Source organism: Rutilus rutilus (assembly GCF_951802725.1).
Source record: "Rutilus rutilus genome assembly, chromosome: 22".
Classification (NCBI taxonomy): Eukaryota; Metazoa; Chordata; class Actinopteri; order Cypriniformes; family Leuciscidae; genus Rutilus; species Rutilus rutilus.
In genome coordinates, this window is record NC_140227.1 from 7919832 (window position 1) to 7943512 (window position 23681).

Consider the following 23681-nt stretch of genomic DNA (forward strand, 5'->3'; position numbering starts at 1 on the left):
AATAGCACTCTTGCATGTGTAAATGTAACTAGCAAAGAGACTGCCATTATACAACTGCATGTACACAGTTAAAGTCCCTGTAAAGGCAATTCTAAAAAAAAAATTCTAAACACATTATAAATGTTAGAAATGTATTGCTAAAACACATTATAAAGACTGTGAACTGTGAAGTACTGAATTGTGGAGTTAGACTGTTAAACAGTTTTTCACCATTGCTGTGTTCAGGATTTTTTGGGTGGGGCTAAAACAGTGGCTCGATGACACACTGGAGCCACTGAGCTCCTGGCCCCGCCCCTAATGTCGATGACGCACTGGAGCCACTGAGGCTGGCCCCTCTCCCCTAACAATATAACTAGAGCACATTCGCATCAGTTCACCGCTCAATCGCGAGTTACTGTCAGTACTGTTAGTTACTACAGCCTACAGTTTGCTAGCTAGCTATGCCTTTGTCACGGAAATGCGTATTACCTGGATGCGATCACTTACAAAACAGACCGGTGTCCTTATTTAAATTTCCGAAAAACGATCATATCAAGAAGAGGTGGATTCATTTTGTGAAGAGCCACCTTGATGGAGAGCTGAGGATCACCACCAACACCCGCCTCTGTAGTGATCATTTTACACAAGATTATAAACTTTCGTCAGAGACAACTGGGATTCAATGATAATCAGCTGTTACTGGTGAATGGGGCCGAACTGACTATCTCCCGCCTCGGCCTTCATCCACCCTTGAGCATCCATTCCGGCTGTAGCGGTGACAGTTGAGAGGCGGCGGCAGATTTCAGCGCAGTATCAGCGCAGCCAGCGACACACCCCCAGCGTTTGAGAGCAGAGAATACTACTCATTTTTTCAAGATTTTGATAGCTTATTTTATTTACTTGGCAGATTTTTTTATCATTCAAATTTGACTGGGTGGCTAATAACAAATTTTTCTGTGGTGTGACAAACTCAGAACACATACTTAATTTTGACTTTACAGGGACTTTAAGCAACATACAGCACATAAAGTTTTATAGGTTTTGAATCCCATCCTTGACCTAATCACAAGCTGTACTCTTCATCCTTTAGCCAAGATGTCCCTGGAACCTGGGAGGATGATGCTCTACAGGTAAATATAACCCACTCTAGGCTAGAATATAATGATGATTCAGAAGATAACAAATTAATGTCACAGATGAACTCTTAATGCATGCTGTATTTATTGTTGCATTATTCAAAAGTATTGATTTTAACATATATATTTGAATATCCAAACCAGCCGGTAATCAAATGTCCATTTTCCATGTTGTGATTTTGGTATTCTAGAAGTGCTCTTCGACATCAACCTGTTAAGTGAAAAAAGATTAAGATGCTGAATTTACACAAATACACAAGAACAGATTTTCTGATCTGTAGTTTATAAATTAACCTGTTAGGTTGACATGGTGAGGTTCACAGCTTCAAACCCCACAAGTTCGATTGGTGAGGGAATTGCCTTTTTGTAGATAGTTCGCTAGAGAGGACAAAATAATATTTTTTCAGCCTACAGAAGCGGAAAGGCAATAAGACATATTTTAAATTGAAAAGACATATGCGAACATATGGAATGTGTTCATATGACAACAACCTCTGGAATTTTCACTCTCATGTCAAAGGTCTCTGGTGAGAGTGCTACAACACTGACAGCTGCCTGGCGTTCTGGATTTTTCTCATATTTCTGGTAGAAACCCATAATATAAGATATGCCAGGCACATACTCTTGAATTCTGAAGGAAATTCATGTGAAAATAGAAAAATAAAATAAGGCATGAGATTTGAAATCTTATAATAAATAGTAATCTCAAGCTGTGCATTGGTATTTCAGGAACTTTACCTTTGACCAATCATTGTGAACACTGAGGGCAGAGCTCCCCAGTTAATCTTGGTGTATATGGAAGGTTTAGACTCTGGCTGGCATGCTGAGGACACCCTCATAGATACATCATATGTCTGACACTCTGCACCCCATTTGAGATGGGCCTAAAAACACAGGACAAAATTCAGTGAGGCAATGTGGAAACCAATGAGAATAAGTTGCACTAGAAAAAAGTACTTTACCTTTGCTGATGAATGACTCTTATCTATGTTTGCATTGGCACATATTTTCCAGTTTGCTTGTTCACCAACTTCAGAGACTATCATTTCAATGTCGTCTCTTTGGGCTGTTGGCAGATAAAAGGCTACACCTTCATAGCCCAGCGGTTTTGCTGGCGGACTTAGACCAAGTGCTTTTACTGCAACTACAGGCACTGGAGTGGAATCAAGAACCTACAGCATGAAGAAAATGGCAGATCTTAAATAAGTTGACTAAGCAAACCCTAGATAGTTACTGTCTAGTTAGAAAAAGAAAGTGTTAACATTCATCATGTTCTTACAGTCATGTTACATTACCTTTGCACAATATCACTGCTACTCTTTTTTATTTTTTTACTACAAATTAGGAGTACATCTGGATTCTTTGGAATCACTCAAATTTAAATTAATTTACCAGCAGTTTTACAATATACATTTCTGGATGGACTGAATGAAAACTTTCCCACACACTGTATATCATGCAGCACATTTACAGTGTGTACAGTTGTAAGCTAGTCTTCATCTGTCTGTCCAAGTATACACAACATAATACATAATTGAAATGTTAAAGGATTAAGGAGGATTAAGTCCTCCCTTTATAAATATCTTCATTTGAATCAATGATTTCAGATGTTTCTATTGCACCTGATATGCAGGGAAGGAACTGGATAGACTGTGTTCTCCACAGGAGGTGTTCTCATCTCTTGTGTTCTACATAGAGGGAGCATGTAAAACAAAATGGCTGCACATTTATTCTCAGTTCACTACTGGGAATGATTCAGCCACTATAACTGATAAAGAGTTATGCCTGAGTCATCATACCTCGAATACTCTGTGGCTGAGATCAATCATTTCACTGACTCCTGGAGGGTGTTTTCTGCCCGCAGTGACCTGAATCTGAATCTTTTCAATGGGTTTTTCACCCTTTGCTTTGGAAAAAGCAACAAGCTATTTATAGGAGTCCTTAAATATTATTTTTGCATTATATCAATAATTAAATCAAGGTTCTGGTACCTGGTTCTAGTTGATATGAAAAGCGGGTATGTCCCAGGAAGTAATACAAAGGATATTCATGAAGGTAATGCGATCGTTTGGCTTCTGCCTCAATACAGATCGCAGTTCCATAAATCTTGGCCTCAGCACATTGCTTGAATTTCATCTCAGAGTCTTCAGTCTACCATAGAAAAAGACAGTTGTTTAGACTGCAGGATTTGCTAAACATCTCCATTTTGTTCTAGTGTTTGAGGGCTGCTATACCTGTTCATCCCTTGAAGTGGGTAAAATTCTTCTGGCCAGTGGCAAACCCTGCCGGGAGTTCTCTGTCTCAGGCATCATGGGAGTAATTTTGGACAAGGATGGATCCTCGATGTTTCTCAAAACAGCAAACACATTAGAACTGTTTGATGAAGAGTAAGAAATCATTAGGATATTTGGTGGCACTTTATTGCATATTACAATGGTGCAGTAGAAATGTTGGAAAACGTACTTGACTGAAAATAACTCAGTGACTGTTTTCTTCGGAGTCAAGTTCATTTCATACTTTTGCTCTTTCACGTTTATTTTCAAGTCAAATGCCCATGGCAGGTTAGTTATTATCTTACTCTTCAGCTCAACACCACACTGGAAAAGATCTGTGTTGATTCCATGGAAGACAAAATGATCCTTTGTCACTCTGTAGACAGGAGTAAAGTCAACTTTAAGCAGAGAGACAATGAAGAATAAATAAATAATTCACCCCAAAATAAAAATGATGTCATTATTAAGTTACCCTCATGTGAATTTAACAACATAAAAGAGGGGCAAGGAAATTCTTCACAAAGTGGCTAGAATATTCTTTTACAAAAGAAAGAAAGGTAACGCTTTAGATTACATCCCGGAAAGTACTGTGTAATTAAAGCGATTTTACAGTGTTACTTTCGGTAATTATAGTGTACCTATAAAGTACTTGCATGTACGCATAAGGGAACAATATGTAAAGTTTGGGGAATAAAGGGGTAACAACCAGGAGAATAAAACAAATATTTATTGTGATTTATGTAATAATTGTGTACCAATACATACTGTATAGGCTTTTTAAAAATTACAGTGTACATATCTATGCATTTATACAGTTATACAGTTTATACAGCAATTTTTTTTTTAAATACTGGGAAATATACTCTTGTTCCATGTAGTTACAGGGTATGTGGTTCTTGTTACCCTCTTGTTCCATGTAGTTAAAGGGTAAGTGGGACATTGCGGGCTGTAAATTAAAGTGGTGCTTGTTACCCTCTTGTTCCATGAAGTTACAGGGTTAGTACAATAAAAATACATACACACAATCTAATATCACTGACTCGGAAACCTTTATATGAAAAAAAGCTTATTACAGCTGGTCTGAAGCGATAGTCTACAGTTTAAAAAGTTTAACATATTGTAATTCGTGCTACTTTCTGTCAAGACTTAAGCATTTGAAATGAATTGTTGATTTAAAAAAGCAGTTTTAAACGAAAAAGAAGTGTTGTAAATCTGTTTTGAATTAAGTTGTTTTTCGGATAAAGGTTTTCGAGTCAGTGATATAAGATTGTGTGTATGTATTTTTATTGTACTTACCTTGTAACTACATGGAACAAGAGGGTAACAAGCATCACTACATGAAACAAGAGTATCTTTCCCCAATATTTAAGCAAAAGTTGCAATAGTTTTAGTTTTCAGTGCACTTTTGTTAAAAAAGATTACTGTATAAATGCATTGATATGTACCCTGTAATTTTTAAAAAGCCTATATAGTATTGGTACACCATTATTACAAAAAGGTACGCAGTGTATGTTCTTGCTAAATTGCTCCCAAATGTAAGATTGTTGTATCATAGTAGAATAAGTACCCCTTAGTTCTATAATACTTAAAGTATAAATATTTTTTTATTCTCCTGGTTGTTACCCCTTTATTCCCCAAACTTTAAATAATGTTCCCTTATACTTATGTAAGTACTTTATAGGTACACTATAATTACCGAAAGTTACACTGTAAAATTGCGCAGTACTTTCCGGGCTGTAATATAAAGCGTTACCGAAAGAAAGTCATTCCATTTAGATTAACTGTTTCTTTAACATGCTATGTCATCCAGGTGAGCACACACATAAAGGTGCAGTCTAACCCTAACCTTCATTAAAACATTTTTACTCAAAGAAATGAAGAGCATTTTGGGAATGTTTAAAATCATGCACACCGACACAGAAACGTCTCGGTTACGTATGTAACCCTCGTTCCCTGAGTAGGGAACGGAGACGTTACGTCGGATGACGACGAATGGGGTTTCGCTTAGAAATCCTATCATCTTCGAGTATATAAAACGAGCCAATGGCAAAGAAATGCCATGGGTCTGCGGAATTGGCATTGCGTAACTCCGCCCCACCCTGGGGGTATATAAGGAAGTGCGCTGGCAACATGCAGATATGTCTTCGCTGAGGAGCCGAGACTGAACTCAGGCGTTTCCAGTGGTACAGCGGAAGTGGCAGGGAGACGTAACGTCTCCGTTCCCTACTCAGGGAACGAGGGTTACATACGTAACCGAGACGTTCCCTTTCGTTGTCACTCCGAGTTACGTCGGATGACGACGAATGGGGTTCCCAGTGTAATCACGCCACCTCTCGACTGTCTTCCAGTGCCCTGCGTAAGTCTGAGCTCCCTGTTGTGAGACTAGCACGGACGAAGGAGTCCTACTTAACACAGGAATACCAAGGTACACTGGGAAGCATATCTCAGTGGAAATATGCAATCATGCCCAACCCGAAGGGGGGACTTGGAATACACATATGACCCCGAAGGGCTGCATACGGAATAACACTGGGGTGTCCAGCCGCAGGTGGAATATTTCAACCCCAGGGGTGGCAAGGTGGCTTGCCAAGGGAAAGACACATGCTCAAAGAGGCTTACAGTGGAATACACATGTGGGGGTCACCCGGAGGGGGAACCATGCACATGGAGGCACCTGGCCAAGCGCGAAAGCTGCCGGTGGCATAACTCTGGCGTTGACGTCGTCAGTGCTGGAGGAGACTCAGGGCTTATTAGGCTCACCTGAGGAGAATATCGCACGTATCCCGTCCGTGGAGAGGAATGGCGAGCAAGCGAAGACACCTGAGCAGAATCTATTACCGGCTAGTTGAAGCGAGTACATGAGAAGAAACTGGCTCCACTCGGAGATTGTAGAATCTCGCGAATGTGTTAGGTGTCGCCCAGCCTGCAGCTCTGCAGATGTCTGTTAGCGAGGCGCCATGCGCTAGAGCCCAAGAGGATGCCACACTCCGAGTGGAGTGGGCCGTCACACCAAGGGGGCACGGTCGACCTTGCTGCTGGTATGCCAAAGCAATGGCGTCCACTATCCAGTGAGACAACCTTTGCTTGGAGAGAGCCTTTCCCTTCAGCTTCCCACCATGACAGACAAAGAGCTGGTCTGAGGTCCTGAAACACTGCGTTCTGTCGACGTAGGCACGGAGTGCGCGTACTGGACAGAGCAGTGCCAAGGCTGGGTCTGCCTCCTCCGAGGGCAGCGCTTGCAGGTTCACCACCTGGTCTCGAAAGGGAGTGGTGGGAACCTTGGGCACATATCCAGGCCGGGGTCTCAGGATCACGTGAGAGTTAGCCGGCCTGAATTCCAGGCACGCTTCGTCAACCGAAAATGCCTGCAGGTCCCCTACCCTCTTGATGGAGGCCAATGCAACCAGGAGCGCTGTCTTCATTGACAGGAACTTAAGCTCCACTGATTGCAGAGGCTCAAAGGGAGCACTCTGCAGGGCAGTTAAAACTGAGAGGTCCCAAGAGGGTACGAGGGGAGGACGAGGAGGATTCAGTCTCCTGGCTTCATATGAGACCACTTCAGCTTTGGCTTCGCGATCGAGTCCCGAGGTGGGCATGGCATCACGGCACGCTCATATGGCTGCGGATGCCATATGCCCCAGGAGCCTCTGAAATAGTTTCAGTGAAACCACACTCTTGCCCTCGAACTGACGAAGGCAAGTCAGCAGTGACTGCGCGCGCTCGCTCGTAAGCTGCGCGCACATGGCGACCGAGTCGATCTCCATACCGAGAAAAGAGATCCTCTGCACTGGGCAGAGTTTGCTCTTCTCCCAGTTGACCCGAAGGGAATATCGCACGTATCCCGTCCGTGGAGAGGAATGGCGAGCAAGCGAAGACACCTGAGCAGAATCTATTACCGGCTAGTTGAAGCGAGTACATGAGAAGAAACTGGCTCCACTCGGAGATTGTAGAATCTCGCGAATGTGTTAGGTGTCGCCCAGCCTGCAGCTCTGCAGATGTCTGTTAGCGAGGCGCCATGCGCTAGAGCCCAAGAGGATGCCACACTCCGAGTGGAGTGGGCCGTCACACCAAGGGGGCACGGTCGACCTTGCTGCTGGTATGCCAAAGCAATGGCGTCCACTATCCAGTGAGACAACCTTTGCTTGGAGAGAGCCTTTCCCTTCAGCTTCCCACCATGACAGACAAAGAGCTGGTCTGAGGTCCTGAAACACTGCGTTCTGTCGACGTAGGCACGGAGTGCGCGTACTGGACAGAGCAGTGCCAAGGCTGGGTCTGCCTCCTCCGAGGGCAGCGCTTGCAGGTTCACCACCTGGTCTCGAAAGGGAGTGGTGGGAACCTTGGGCACATATCCAGGCCGGGGTCTCAGGATCACGTGAGAGTTAGCCGGCCCGAATTCCAGGCACGCTTCGTCAACCGAAAATGCCTGCAGGTCCCCTACCCTCTTGATGGAGGCCAATGCAACCAGGAGCGCTGTCTTCATTGACAGGAACTTAAGCTCCACTGATTGCAGAGGCTCAAAGGGAGCACTCTGCAGGGCAGTTAAAACTGAGAGGTCCCAAGAGGGTACGAGGGGAGGACGAGGAGGATTCAGTCTCCTGGCTCCCCTCAGGAACCTGACGATCAGGTCGTGCTTTCCCAAGGACTTACCATCAACTGCGTCGTGATGTGCGGCAATGGCGGCAACATACACTTTCAGGGTGGAGGGAGACAGCCTTCGCTCCAACCCTTCTTGCAGGAAGGAAAGCACGACACTGATGGGGCATTTCGTGGGTTCTAGATTTTTAGAAGAACACCAGTTGACGAAGAGGTTCCACTTCAACGCATAGGCATGTCTCGTGGACGATGCTCTAGCGGAAGTGATGGTAGCCACCACCGCTGGTGGTAGGGTACTCAAACCTGCCTCGTCCCATCCAGGAGCCACAGGTGGAGGTTCCAAAGATCGGGACGAGGGTGCCATAAGGTGCCCCGTCCCTGAGAAAGCAGGTCCTTCCTCAGAGGAATTGGCCAGGGAGGTGCTGTCGCGAGGAGTACTAGTTCTGAGAACCAGGTGTGGTTGGGCCAGTACGGGGCAACCAAAATTACCTGCTCCTCGTCCTCCCTGATCTTGCGCAAAGTCTGCGCAAGAAGGCTCACTGGGGGAAACGCATATTTGCGGAGGCCCCGCGGCCAGCTGTGCGCCAGTGCATCCGTGCCGAGCGTGCCCTCGGTCAGGGAATAAAACAGGCGGCAGTGGGACGAGTCGTGGGAGGCAAACAGGTCCACCTGTGCGTCCCCGAACTGATCCCAAATCAGCTGAACCGTCTGGGGATGGAGTCGCCAATCTCCAGCAAGAGGCCAAAGCCGAGACAGCTCGTCGGCCGCCTGGTTCAGGTCTCCCGGGATATAAATGGCTCGAAGCGACCTCAGATGCTTCTGACTCCATATAAGGAGGTGGCGGGCGAGTTGTGACATACGGCGGGAGCGCAGACCACCTTGACGGTTGATGTACGCTACAGTCGCGGTATTGTCCGATCGGACTAGTACGTGTTGACCCCTGAGCAACGCATGGAAGCGGTGCAGGGCAAGGCGTACAGCCAACAACTCGAGGCAATTGACATGCCAAAGGCGCTGGGGTCCTGTCCAGGAGCCCGCCGCAGCATGTCCATTGCACATGGCGCCCCAGCCCGTGGTGGAGGCATCTGTTGATACAACAACATGCCTGGACACTCGTTCCAAGGGCACTCCGGCCCGAAGAAAACTGAGGTTCGACCACGGGGTGAAGGTCTGACGGCAGGTCGGAGTCACTGGGACTCGGAGCGTGCCGTGATGCCATGCCCACCTCGGGACTCGATCGCGAAGCCAAAGCTGAAGTGGTCTCATATGAAGCAAGCCGAGCGGCGTGACTGCGGCTGCGGATGCCATATGCCCCAGGAGCCTCTGAAATAGTTTCAGTGAAACCACACTCTTGCCCTCGAACTGACGAAGGCAAGTCAGCAGTGACTGCGCGCGCTCGCTCGTAAGCTGCGCGCACATGGCGACCGAGTCGATCTCCATACCGAGAAAAGAGATCCTCTGCACTGGGCAGAGTTTGCTCTTCTCCCAGTTGACCCGAAGGCCCAGACGAGCTAGGTGCCGGAGCACTAGGTCCCTGTGTTCGCAAACCTGATCTCGAGAGTGAGCTAGAATCAGCCAGTCGTCGAGATAGTTCAGGATGCGAACCCCGTGTTCCCGGAGGGGAACAAGGGCTGCCTCGACGACCTTTGTGAAGACGCGAGGAGACAGGGCTAGCCCGAAAAGGAGAACCGCGTACTGGTATGCCTGCCCCTCGAAAGCAAACCGTAGAAACGGTCTGTGTCGAGGAAGAATGGAGACATGGAAGTAGGCGTCCTTCAGGTCGATCGCTGCAAACCAATCCTGCGGCCGTATGCACTCGAAAATGCGTTTGGCCGTGAGCATCTTGAACGGCATCCTGTGAAGGGAGCGGTTCAAGACGCGCAAGTCGAGGATTGGTCGTAACCCACCGGATTTCTTCGGTACAATGAAGTAGGGGCTGTAAAAGCCGGACCTCATTTCGGCTGGAGGGACAGTCTCGATCGCACCCTTCGCCAGTAAGGTAGCGACCTCCGCTCTCATAACCGGGGCATTGCCACCGACCAAAGTGAAGCGGACTCCCCTGAAGCGGGGAGGAGACCGCGCGAACTGAATCGCGTAGCCGAGCCTGATGGTCCTCGCGACCCAGCGGGACAGCCTGGGAAGCTCTAACCAGGCTTCCAGGAACTGTACCAGCGGGGTCATGCGGACCACAGACGTACCCTCTGTGGTGCAGCGAGGCGGAATGACCGGCCCAGGCGTGGGTGGCATAGCGGCCCGGTGCGGGGGCACGGTCATTAGCCGCGTCCTGCCAGAGGAGGCCAGGGGAGGACCAGCGTCCCACTGAGGCGTGCTCCGGCAGGGAACTGGCGACAGAGGGGGACGAGAGTGGCGAGGCTCGTGAGCGGCGCGCACTGTCATCCGGACACTCTGTGTGCTCAGAGATGGGGAAGTGAGTTCTTTCTTTAACCACATTAGGGTGCTGCCCGTAGTGGGACGAGCAGCGGGGTGGGGAAAACCAAGGATTCTCCCCCGGCCCTCCACCGGGGGAAGGAGCGGCCCTGCTACCGTCTCCTGGGAAGAACTCAACGCCATCTCTGAGCAGTCCGTCTCAGGAGCGCCGCTTGGCCTGGCGTTTAGCGGGGCATGGGGCGGGAGAGGGCTGTGGCGCCTTCCTACGGCGTCCTCCATGACGCGACCCGGATGGAGGCTGCTGCTGGGGCCGTGCGGAAGGGGCGGGAGCCGTAGAAGGGCGCCCTCGGCGGCGAGCAGACTGAGGCACCTGTGCCGACGGCTGGGTGGAGGCAGCAGCTGGCCGTCGGGGCAGGACGTGTTTGAGAGCCTCAGTCTGCTTCTGGGCGGTTGAGAACTGCTGGGCAAAGTCCTCAACCGCCCCGCCGAAGAGGCCAGCCTGGGATATGGGAGTGTCGAGGAACCGGGTCCGCTCGGCCTCACGCATATCAGCCAGGTTGAGCCACAGATGTCTCTCCTGGACCACGCAAGTGGACATCACCTGACCCAGGGAGCGTGCGGTCACCTTCGTCGCTCGGAGAGCAAGGTCGGTGGCGACACGCAGCTCATCAAAGAGCGCTGGGTCAGTCCTCCCCTTGTGCATGTCACGCAACATCTGGGCCTGGTAGACCTGGAGTGTCGCCATGGCATGCAGTGAGGAGGCCGCCAGCCCCGCAGCTCTATAGGCCTTCGCCACAAGGGTGGAAGAGAACCTACAGGCTTTGGAGGGGTGCTTAGGGTCGCCACGGGAAGAAGCACTCTGAGGACACAGTTGCATCGCAACAGAGCGTTCAACCTGGGGAACCCCAGTGTACCCTTTGGCGGCCGCCTGATCGAGAGGAGGCAGGGCGGAGGAGGTCGCCGAGCGATCACGAGAAGACAATGGTGCCTTCCAAGACCTCGTGACCTCCTCATGCACATCCGGGAAGAAAGGCATTGGGGACGCGCGCTGACGAGGGTCAGTGGCGGCACCCAAAAACCAATCATCCAGCCGCGAGCGCACCGGACCAGGTGGCGGGGACCACTCAAGCCCGATGGCCGCGGCTGCCCGGGAAAGCATGGCAGTCATCTCGGGATCAGACTCGGGCAATGCTGGCACACCCGAAGGTGGCAGCACAGCCGAATCCTCACTTCCCAAGGACTCTTGCCCACCCTGTGATGCAGCGATTGACATCGAATCTTCCTCTGGAGCGCAAAATGAGACCCGCGGCAAGTCAGAGGACTGTACCGCGGGCTCATTTGAAACACTCGCGGGTTGCACGGCGCTAGAGGACGGTGTGGAGCGTGGAATAGTCGGCGCTTTGTCCCACACCGTAATCCTCAGGTCACCCTGGCCGCCAGCCGAAGTACTAGCTCTCGCGGAGCCCGTAGATCGGGGTGCGGATGAGGGGACTCTCACATGAAGATCATTGAGTCTAGACCGCAACAGTGCACCCGCAATGGGAACATGACTCATCCACAAACGCTGCCTTAGCGTGCTCAATACCCAGACACACAAGACAGCGATTGTGCCCATCAGAGTCAGAAATGAGAAGACCGCAACCAGAAGTGCACGGGCGAGGCATCTTTAAAAAGACGTGCCGCGTGCAAGCTCTTTTAGAAAGGAGATTTCTCCACACATGTTGAAGCGACCAGGGAGAGAACACACAAACACTGGCAAATCACTGCACAGATAAGCAGGGAATGTGCACTCGCTGGAACTCGCTGTCACACCAACACTTGGAGAGAGGCTCGTCTCGAAGAGAAATGAAGAGATGAATCTCAGGATTGGCTGTGGAGTGAAGTACATCAACTTGGCTCCGAAGCGAAAACATATCTGCATGTTGCCAGCGCACTTCCTTATATACCCCCAGGGTGGGGCGGAGTTACGCTATGCAAATTCCGCAGACCCATGGCATTTCTTTGCCATTGGCTCGTTTTATATACTCGAAGATGATAGGATTTCTAAGCGAAACCCCATTCGTCGTCATCTGACGTAACTCGAAGTGACAACGAAAGGGAACTGTAGTTATATCAGTAGCCTAATAAATGCAATTTAATTTTACATTGAGTGTGGTGTCTCACGAAGTCTGCCATGTTGATCACATGACCTCTGAATAATACTCACTTTATCTCAGTAACCGTGGAACAAAATCAAGGCCGACTGCAAATTACAACATTTTACAATGGCATGGGTATCTGAAAATGTCTTAGGGTTACGAATAACCCAAGGGTCCCTGATAAGGGAACAAGATGCTGCGTCAGTTTCTGGTGCTATGGGGACACGTCCTCACGGAACCCGGTGTCTGAGACATGGAAATGTGTATGTGACACATTCCATGAATCTGACACCTCAGTGTGGAGATCCGGGAGAAACGGAAGGCTCACCAGAGCTGACCTGACAGGAAACGCTCATCTAGATGACCACAAGTAATTTTCTGTTTCAGACCTGACCAGTCTAGCCTTAATCAGGTGGTGGCTCAAGTCATAAACTCCACAAGCTCATCATATGCGGGGCTACGATAGGAGGAGATGTAGATAAGATGTAGATGGAGAGCAGATGTAGATAAAATATCTGCCTCCATATCTAGTTTCTCTGAACTAGAGTCGAGCATGCTCTCAACCATCCCGGAAGAAGCCACAGAGCGGGATTCCAGATCAACCATTAGAGCCATGGAGCAAGAGGGAAACCCCTTCAAGCTCCTTCGATAGCTACATCTGTGATTCCCATGATCACAGCCTCAGCAGACGTGGGACCGGAACCATGATGTACAGAGACTTGACTGCCATCTCTCGCAAAGACAGCAAAAATGGAAGCGAAGCTTTCTTACCGGAAACTGGTCACATTGAACACATCCAGCACCCTCGAGTACTGAACGTGCATGCTCCGCTCAAAGACAAACAACACACATACTGTGTCCATCACCAGGCGTTATAAAACATACATTTTTAATTAACTGTTTTTGTCTTGCCATTTCTTTTTTTTCCACACACACATTGCTCTTTGTTTTCCACAGCACTAATACAAGTGGCTTCCTGAAGACAATTAAGTTGATTATGTGTTTGCAGGAACCCTATTTATACACTCGGGTGCTGCTTGTGATGTCATCGCACTGTGTCGACCAAAGGTATTGGCGTAAAGTTACACCAGGTTCCATGAGGACTCGTCTCCATAGCATCAACAAATGACACAGCGTTGAGTTCCATCAAAAGGGAGCTATTGATTGATGTTGCTACATCCACACCACTGGGTGTCAGTGTCCAAGTTTAAGATGACTGTCACATCAGCCTGCCTAACATAAACCCAAAACTACTGAATGTACCTTTAAAGAATCACAGCTGAAAACATTTTATCATTACCCAGCAAAGCCATCTGTCTGCAGGGAAATGTCTGAGCTTAGCAGCTCACCCAGATGTTCCTTGGGAGGAGGATTAATTTCAGCTTTAGCTGTAGACATAGAATATGTTAATATTTTGTATTTAGCCCCATATTTTCCAGTATTAACAGAAGTCTAATGGGAAACTGACAATAAATGGTAAAGAAAAAAAGAAAGAAAGAAAGAAAAAAAAGAAAACCTATCACCTTTCATTGTAAAAGCATTTAGTATGGAATAATATTTGCTGATTTCAACTGGGAGACCCAGACAAGTTGGCTGTATGAATCGAGCTTCATACACAAGGTGAGGCTTGGTCCAGTGCCAGGAAGTCCCTTTTTGAACATCCTCAATCTTTTCCCAAACTTTACTCTCCTTCCCTGCAGAAGGACTAAATGACTGAGGAGCAGAAAATAATGCTTCATGTTTCGATTACATTTACAAAAATTAAGAATCAACAAGAAAAATAAGTCTCTATCTTCTGTTAAAAAATGCAGATGTTGCAATACCTTTATGATGCTCTGAATGGATTCTCCGCTTACATCCATTAAAAAGGCCTCTTGTCCAAACAAGCGTACATATGCCGTCAGTAGAGGTCTGTCTTTCGGTAGGTTCTGCCAGTCAGTGAGCTTTAAATGATCAGAGCATAACTATTAACTTAATGCTTGGCATAAGTTGTACATTTAATAAATCCTGAGACCGAAGATGCTCACGATTTTCATTATAGAGGCAAAATCTGTGAGTTGAGGGATTTTTCCTGCAAGCAGCTCTTTGATTCCATCTGCATGGACACCAAGCTGAAAACATATTAAATATTACATATAAAAACATGGTATAAATCAAATTACACTGAATATTATAGATTTGGTTTGATTACCTCAAGAAGTTGCAATATTCTCCCAATGAAATGAATTTTCCCCTTTAGCATAAGCTTTGAGGGTATGAGACTTTCATTTTTCAGCATATAAACATCAGTGGATGTCCCAAATAAAAAGTCATCTGAGGAGACAAGAAACAGCATTAGACCATCCCCAGCACCACAAAAGGCTGTACTACAAAGCTATCAATTAAAGGCCTGGTTTCACAGCCAGGGCTTAGATTAAGCCAGGTTTAGGCCTTAATTAAATTAGGACATTTAAGTAGCTTTTATAAACGTGCCTTAGAAAAAAAAAAAAAAAAAAACATTACTAGTGTGCATCTTGAGACAAAACAATGGCACTAACATATTACTCTAGGGTTAAGCTTTGTCTGTGAAACCTTGGGGGAAGAGATGTAAACCCACCATGGAACCAGTCAAAATGCATGCTCTTGCTGTAGCGATAACTCAGGTGGCCAAGTTTGCGGGTAAGAATCTTCATGGCAATGTTACAGGCAGTAGATCTGTTTAGAAGAAGCAAAGAGGAATGAGGACAATTCAGATGATCTGAAATGAGATGAGGATAACACAGTAGACAATTTAGCATGCTTACAGATTTTGATTATCAGGGGTGCGGGACTTGGCAATGCCTTTGAGCAGAGAATAGGAGAAGCTGGCAACCTGCAGGTCAGTCTCTTCCAAGAGGACCTCAGTTATTACTGAGATCAGAGCTATGGATGGCTTGGTCTCTAGAAGGACCATGCAGGCCAGCATGCGGATTTCAGCAGGAAGAGTCTTTTGCACAAATAGGTTCAAGACAATATCCTGTACCTGCAAACATACAAGAAGTAGAGAGATGGTCTGCATCTGCTGAAAAGGGTCCTTGCTAGTGGAGACCTTTGTGCTTGTGATTTTACGCATACATGAGGGTCCGCGTACATTGCGCGTAATGCAAATAGATTGAGTCCATCAACACCCTCAAAGCTTGCAGAGTCGTATGCCTCTTTGTGGGATCGAAATTTTTTCTTGGTAATGTTTGTCAGTTTGTACTAATTTAGAAGATATGTAATAGCTACGTATGCTAAATATGTATCTACCATATAATAGTCAAAACATGGATTGCCGGAAAAAAGTCATCAATGGCTGGAAAGCATTTAATCATAAATGACAGAAAATCTTGTCAATGGCAGGGAAAGAGTTAAGCTATGTGAGGTTGAATGGGGACTATGAGTGGGCAGCCATTTTCAGGTATCTCCAGAGATGTTTGACTGGGTTCTGGTCTGCGCAGTGGCTGGGCAGCTTAAGGACAATTACTAGTTAAAGTGAATATAAAAAGTCTTTAAATTGCACATTAACATATAACATTGGCATATACTATCATTTTATGAATAATTAAATTATACATTTCAATATAGCTTATTATCTACCTTTAAGAGATCATGTAATCTATCAGATATGTTGACAAATTCAGATGTTAGAAAAAAAAGTCTGCTTTTATACAAGGCTGTTTCCCGTGCAGAAGTTATGCCGCATGCCAGAATTTTATAAAATTTAATAAATCTATATGTCCAATGACAAAAAAAAAAAAAAAAAAAAAAAGCTTTAAAATTAATACTTATATCACCTGTACTACTCACAATGTGATCTATTTGCTGGTGTCTTTGCCAAAAGATATATATTGGAAAATAATCACAACAATTTAAATCACAGATTAATGAACATAAATCAAGTATTAGTCAAGACATAACTTCTCCAGTGGCTAGACATTTCAATAAATTGGGCCATACAGTAATATTAAGCAACTGGAATGTATAGGGACTTAAAGGAGATTATATAAATAAATAATTACTGAAACGAGAAGCAGCTCTTTCTGGCAATTATGATCAACTACATGTGACAACTGTCTCCCACATTCTCCATCTGTCTGGGCTATGGAGCAGGGTGGCAAGACGCAAGCCAAAAACCGAGCTAAACTTTGCAAATATATATATCCAATCTCCCGAAACCATGTGGAAAAATGTGTTATGGTGTTAAGGGATGGTTGTCTTTCTACAAGTTTCTTCCATCTCTGAACATGATCTCTGGAGCTCAACTAGAGTGACTACTCGGTTCTTGGTCACCTCTCTTACCTAACCCTTCTACCCCGATTGTCAGTTTGGCCAGACGGCCATCTTTGGGAAGAGTCCCGGGTGTGTTAGCCTGGATTTAAGAATTATGATCTGTGCTCTTGGGAACCTTTGTTGGCCAGAATTTTTTGTAGCCTTTTCCAGATCAGTGCCTTGACACAATCCTGTCTCTGAGCTTCATGGCTTAATTTTTGCTCTGATATGTGTAGCACATTGGGGATTTCCCTCCATTACTGGAGAACTGGAATAATTTTCCCCATAGATTATCATGATTGCACTTATAATAAAAGCAAGGCGCACAAGTAGCTGAGCTTGCATTTAGCCGTTTCTGTTTACCCCCTTGCTTTCCCTTTTTTGCCTTTTCCTGATGGAGTCATGTAGTTTGGGTCACTTATTTGTCCAATCTCAGTCGCTACAGTGCAGTGAGAGCATGTTGCAGCATGCAGTCGTTTTATATACGTTGTTCTGACGTAGTTGGGGGGCATGCCTAACGGCGTGCTTCCAGCTCGGAGCCGTGTAAGCGCATCTGTAATCAGCAGGATATACGGACCCAGACTATTGGCACTTTTCCACTGCATGGTACGGCTCGGTTCGGCTCGGTACGGTTCGACTCGGCGTGGAACGGTACGGCTCGCTTCGCTTTTCCACTGCGTGGTACGACTCGACTCAGTACGGCACGGTTCGGCTCGCTTTAGCTCGGTTGCTTTTCCACTGCAGTTAGTACCGCTTCAAAGTGGGTGGGACTGATCGTTATAGTTGCCGTCTTTACTGCAAAGACATCATCATATTAAATGCGAATTTTTCATTCCGTGTTTCCCCATCCACTCCTCGGCAACCAACGAGAGGAAAGTACGCACCTCGTCCACTGACCACGATTCAGCCATTTCTTTTTTTGAAGTTTATACTCTTTTAAAACAAGTAAAACAAGTACTTTTAAAACAAGTGCTACAGCGTTGGCTGTTGTCTACTGGCTATTTAAATCTAGCGGGTTTAGTGTCTCGTGTCGTAAATACAATGACGCTGGTAGTGATGTTTCTTTCTGACCAATCAGTGATCTGCAGTGTTTTCACGTCACATTTTAGTATCGGTACGGTACGCTTGGAACCTCAACAGAGGTGGTACCATTTAAAGCGAGCCGAAGCGAGCCGAAGCGAGCCGTACCGTACCGTACTATGCAGTGGAAATGCGCCATAAGTGAGCCGTATCAAACCGAGCCGTACCATACCATGCAGTGGAAAAGCGCCAAAGCGTGCCGTACCGAACCGAGCCATACCGTACCATGCAGTGGAAAAGCGCCATATGCTGCTGTTTTGTCTTCCTAATAAATGTTGCTGTTTTGTCTTCCTTATAAATACGTTGCTGTTTTGTCTTCCTTATCCCTTATAAATTTGCTGTGTTTTGTTAGTATTATTATTTTTATGTAACCTGTAATTTAAGTGCTGTGGTTTCTCTCTGGGACATCTGTAAAAGGGTATTTGGTCCACCCACTTTTGGGGTGTAGTGTTAAACACACTTGAGTGTGGATTTGTTTCATTGCCTTTGTAGTGTGGGACACTAGCATGTGGGTGTAGTGAGTGATTACTTATGTGGGTCAGGGATTCTTTTTCCTGTTAGTGTCTTCAGTTAACCCCCAGTCTTTATCTATTTTCATTTTGTTTTTCTTTGTTTTATTTATTTAAAATACCTTCTTTTTGTATTACCATCTGTGGGTAATTAAGAGGTAAATGTCTGGAAGGTATTTACTAGTGAATGTGGTGTTTTTCTCAATGTGGAAAGATTTTATGTAATAATAAATTGCTTTTAATTGTCAGAACCGTCTCAGTACTCTTTGGGAAGAACAAACCTCTGTTGTCTGAGTATTACATATCCTTGGGTGAAAGCCCCTAGGTGGCGTAGTTGGCTACATTGAATTTCTTATTAGAGTTTTATTAATGTGAACTTCCTTGCTGCTTATCTTATACCTATATCTTATGCTTATACTCCAATCAAAGTGTAGAAATGGTCCAGGTAAATGTGATGCACCTGAGCTAAATTTCATGTGTCTGAATACTGATATCAATGTGATATTTCAGTTTTTTTTCTGTTAAATACATTTATCTGTGCCACTTCCCTTGCCACTGTCTCCTTTTGGTTTGCTTAGTTGGAGACACTTAATATTATTTATTTGACTGTACAGAGAATATTGGAATAAGAACTGAACTAATTTAATATTTAATGAACAGTTGAACTAAACTGAATCAACACTGAATTGACCGCAACTGAACTGACACTATTTTCTTTTTAGAGCTGCTTAAGGCAGAATCGAACTTTGTTTGCATCATTGAATCATTTCCCTGTTTATACCTGTAAAGCTGATGTGAAACAATCTAAAAGCGCTATATAAATAAAGGTGACTTGACTTGAGTACTTACACTGTGGGGGTCCCTGTATGCAAGCAGTCTGAATGCCTGGACTGCAGCACCCTGTACTCTGGTTGGAAGTTTTTCAGCTGCAGCTGAGTAGCCTGGAAGGAACTTTAGTAGAGTCTTGATGCTGGAGGGATGAGCTGCATTTGCCAAGGCCTTTAGTGCAAGGACCATGTCCTCCTCTGAGTTTTTACTAAGGCTACTTGCAGCCATATCCAGTAATGGCTGGACAACAAAGGACAAGAAAAAAGGTAAATATCAGATAAATAAGTTCCCTTATCGGTCGGTCACTCTCGGCGTACGTCGTGACCGACTGATAGGAATCTCGCTAGAGAGGCCAATCAACTTCGAGTGGTAGAAGTAGTCTCATCAAATAGTAGTCCATATGTATTTTTCCACATAACTCCCTCAAAGAATGTGTCTTCCGCAGTGTTCCCCTTCCATAGAAAGGGCATGCTTTCCCAGTGTTATCCAATAATCTCACTGTATGGGTTATCACGGAACAACAGTGACAGATACACTCTGTGTTAGCCCTCTCCTATTGTCCTTCCAGGCAAGAAGGGGTACAGGCTTACACCGGGCACTGGATGGGGTGCAGCAGCTGTGGCGCTTTGGTAGGGATTCCTATCAGTCGGTCACTACATACGTCGAGAGTGACCGACCAATAAAGGAACGTCTCGGTTACATATGGTAACCCTCGTTCCCTGAGGGATGGAACGGAGACGTACGTCCCGTCGCCACATCTGCTGCTGCCCACCGGGGTGGCCAGTTTACCAAGCTTGGCTCTTCAGCAAAAAACCTAAATGCAATCGCACCTTCTGCCCATTATATACCCACACTGCGAGGCTGAACAGCTGATGCAAATGACTGCATGCCAATGTGTATTGGCTCGTTTCAGTTTCACTCGAAGTAGATTGGCCTCTCTAGCGAGATTCCTATCAGTCGGTCACGACATACATCTCCATTCCCTCCCTCAGGGAACGAGGGTTACCATATGTAACCGAGACATTATACATAATACTAGCAGATTATAAAATATGATATTGGTACGAATCATATACGGCATATAGAAGTGGGAGACCAAATATACCTGCACCACAGTGATGGGGCATGGATCAGTATACACGCAGTATCTGTATAAAAGAGATCCATATGCCAAAACCACAGTGTTCCACAGGAGAGTTGGGGATTTACTGAAAGGAATTGTCAAGAACTCCTGCAAGGCAGAACACATTATCAGAAGGCCAGTAAAATGCTATTAATGATTGTAACAAATATTTCACTAGGTCACTGACTCACCTGAGCTAATGCCACTAACACAGGCTCAGCAGACAAGTGGTTAAATGCCACTACAAGTGCCTGTCCTGCCTCATTCGCTGTAATGTCTCCTACTTTGAATCTGGTCTCAAGGAATTTGAGGATCCTCTCATCTGTTACCTCCACAACCAAGTCCAGGAACCACCTCCTGAAGACCAAAAAAGAAGAGTCAGTGGAAGAAGTTCTTGGATTGTATAGTATTTAGACAAGTGTAAAGAAAATACCTGTGCTCATCATTTCCTGAGACCTGCTTCCATAACTGCTCTAGATTTTCAAGTGTTGCCACACGTAGCAACTGGATTAGATCCAGAATATCCGTGCTGCTAGCGCTGTCTACTTGATATATGTTAGCCTGAGCTAAGCGCTTAATTAAATCTAAAATCTGTGGAGTACAGAACAATTAAAAATCTTCATGAGTTAATCTACACGTCTATGGTTGAATATTTATGTGTATAATCTTGGAGGTTTGCCTTTGGCGCAGGGTTGTTCAGGTTGATCATCACAACAGGAATTGGTTTAAGGTCCTCTGTCTTGTACATTAGGTTGCCTCTGCTTTGCACTTGTACAGTCACTATTTTGTCAGCTGTGTCTGAAACTTTGAGAAGCTCAATGTCCCGTCTGCAGAAGGGAACACAACAAATGTCATGCACAATCAGCAGTCTTGCAACAATTTGTTAGCTGATAACTATATAAAGCACTTACAATGCCAACATTCGAGAGTTTCCTCCCTTTACATTGAACGGAGAGAAAAATTGGCGCTCCTGAGTGGATGCTTTAGTGATCAGACCGCCATCTGCCGTGGACTTCACTGTGTAGGTGTGTTTCACTGTGGAAACAACACTCTCGCCCCTCTGTAAGTTCAAACAGCATTCAGATCAGTTCAAGTTTGAACTTTCAGATTTTTAACTGAAATTAAATGAAACACACACCTGCTTGCTAAATTTGTCTTCAGGGGCGTGAGCCATACCGCTGTACAAAGCAGCTGGCTGTTGACAGTTTTTGATATCAACCATTTGGGTCACTATCAACTCTTTGGCATTGGAGTCTTCTTCAACAGTGTAAGTGCTCTGACATACACCATGAATTCCCAACTAAAGACATACAAAAATACACTTTGTATTTTCCATGAGGTCATTCTCTTATTTATGGCTGTTTTGTTCTATTAACATGTAGATTTAATACTGTACCTCCACCAGTTCGTAAAAACTTTGTGTGGTTTTGACTGTGACTTGTAGAAATCCAAGGATCCCTCTCACAATATTTACAACTGTGTTTGAGACCCCAGGTGCTGTCCGAATGTCAGTAATTTGTCCCTTGGAGAATTCAAAAACGATTGGCTGGCTGAACTCGGCAGATAGACGCTTAGTGAGCTTTTCGGAAGGGCTAAATACACTTTTTCCAAGGATGCCATTAAAGTCTTCAAAGTCTACATTTGAAATCTTCAAAGGAAAAGCACATTTTTATAGTATGATTAGACATTATATAATTATTCTTAATATCCGCTGAGTCAAGAATAAATATATCATACATCTTAGTTTAGAATAGATTTAAAAATATTAAAATGTGATGGAATTGGAGCAAAAGTGTTAGTACCTGAAGGACAAAGGTTTGTGGCGTTTCACCAATGATTTTAAAAGTGCACCTCAGCTTCAGTGCTGACTCAACCAGGTCTGGCATATCCTGTCCCACTCGTACCAATCCCTCATATTTATACTCGTAAGTTTTTTTAGAGTTCAAGAAAGGCTCTAAAATGTTGGCCATTGAGAAATAATGAAACAGTATGTATCAGAGTCCTAAATAACTTGTTTTTAATATATTTATTATTTATAAATTATTTATAGACATATACATCATGTATAATAGTAAAACATAATATTATAGTATATCTTAGAATAAATACTGTATCTTAGAATAAATCTCTGTAGGTTTTTGTACATTATTTTGTTTACATACCATAATTGTCAGTCTCGCTGGCTAATGGAGGAGAAAGAAAAACATTACTATTCGCCTTTAAGCATTAAAGTACAAGTTTAATGGGAAAATATTCATTTCTAAATAATATTTAAACAGAAATGATCATTACCACACTCTGCGTGCAGTTGAATCTTGCTTAACTGTTTTCTGTGTTTTTTTTTTTTTTTTTACTCACCAGCCAGGGCTACCAGGAGACAGAGATACAACCGCCACATGTCTAAGTCCAGATGTAGTATCAGTCACTTGGACATCATCTTTTATAACAGGGAGCTCCCTCCTACTCCCTTATCTGATGCAGTTAGTGAGGTAAAGTGACCCTGTCACTGTGGTATTGATAATACCTAGGATATCGTAATCATCTGCTGGCAGTAGATCCTTTTCCTATTTAGCAACTAAACTCTGAAACAGTCTTCCTAGAATTGTTTGGGAAGCAGACACACTCTGTCAGTTTAAATCTAGACCAAAACACATCTCTTTAACCTGGCATACTCATAGAACATTATCAATTTCTATTCAAATCATGTAAAATAATCATTAGGCTGCATAAATTAGGTCAGCTGCAACCGGGAACACTTTCCATAACACCTGATGTACTTGTTACATCATAAGAAGAATGGCATCTACGCCGCATAATAGTCTCTCTGTTTATCCAGAGGTTTACTGTAGTCAGCTGGATCCGGGCCGTTTCCAGATCTGATGAAAGACCTGCGCCTAGACACGACCACAACTCTGCCCTGAAGTGTCAACAAAGACCGTGTCAACCTCTGTACAGATGAAAACATTATCAAAATAACTAAATGACTAAAAACGCTGTATTATGCATGCCAAACAAGTAATTGGCAATCTCACTTTGTAAAGAAAGACCTCACGCCCGCGCACATAAGCATTCAAACGTGCATCCCTATAGACTAAACACGTAATACGCATATGCATGCTGTCACCGTTTACACAGATTAACAATTTTGAAGTTTACATGGAGATGATAACGGTATCGCTTTCAAAACTTATTTTCAAAACTTTATTTTAAAGTTTGCGTTCTCAGGCCACCAAAATGCTGTTGTTGTGTAAATGAACGGCCAGAACACACTCAAAGTTTTCTGTTTTCCGTTGAAAATGGTATAGTATAAGCGGCCCCTAAGTTGATAACTAATGATTTACAACTGAAATTAATCAATCAAAAAC

General features: G+C 44.9%; 1 protein-coding gene across 1 annotated transcript; it reads right to left on the reverse strand.

The window, feature by feature from the left end:
* Positions 1–1178: 1178 nt before the first annotated feature.
* Positions 1179–22808, reverse strand: vtg3 (vitellogenin 3, phosvitinless). Its single transcript, XM_084394406.1, has 28 exons — positions 22675–22808; positions 22479–22499; positions 22119–22270; positions 21713–21964; positions 21455–21616; positions 21228–21376; positions 20996–21143; positions 20750–20907; positions 20508–20673; positions 20299–20424; positions 19215–19433; positions 15291–15508; positions 15104–15201; positions 14699–14820; positions 14535–14618; positions 14331–14450; positions 14031–14220; positions 13808–13895; positions 3579–3764; positions 3350–3488; positions 3107–3266; positions 2915–3021; positions 2738–2803; positions 2078–2287; positions 1854–1999; positions 1608–1746; positions 1410–1493; positions 1179–1326 (listed from the first exon to the last, which is right to left on the reverse strand). Exons 1-27 carry the CDS (start codon positions 22712–22714, stop codon positions 1413–1415), a joined length of 3747 nt encoding a protein of 1248 aa, XP_084250532.1. The 5' UTR covers positions 22715–22808; the 3' UTR covers positions 1179–1326; positions 1410–1412.
* Positions 22809–23681: the final 873 nt, after the last annotated feature.

Coding starts and splice junctions, on each gene's coding strand:
- vtg3 (XM_084394406.1), bottom strand. CDS start 22,714: ATGTGGCGGTTGTATCTCTGTCTCCTGGTAGCCCTGGCTG. Junction 15,202..15,290: donor ACCCCTGATAATCAAAATCT/GTAAGCATGCTA, acceptor TCTTCTAAACAG/ATCTACTGCCTGTAACATTG. Junction 3,267..3,349: donor CCACTTCAAGGGATGAACAG/GTATAGCAGCCC, acceptor TTTCTATGGTAG/ACTGAAGACTCTGAGATGAA.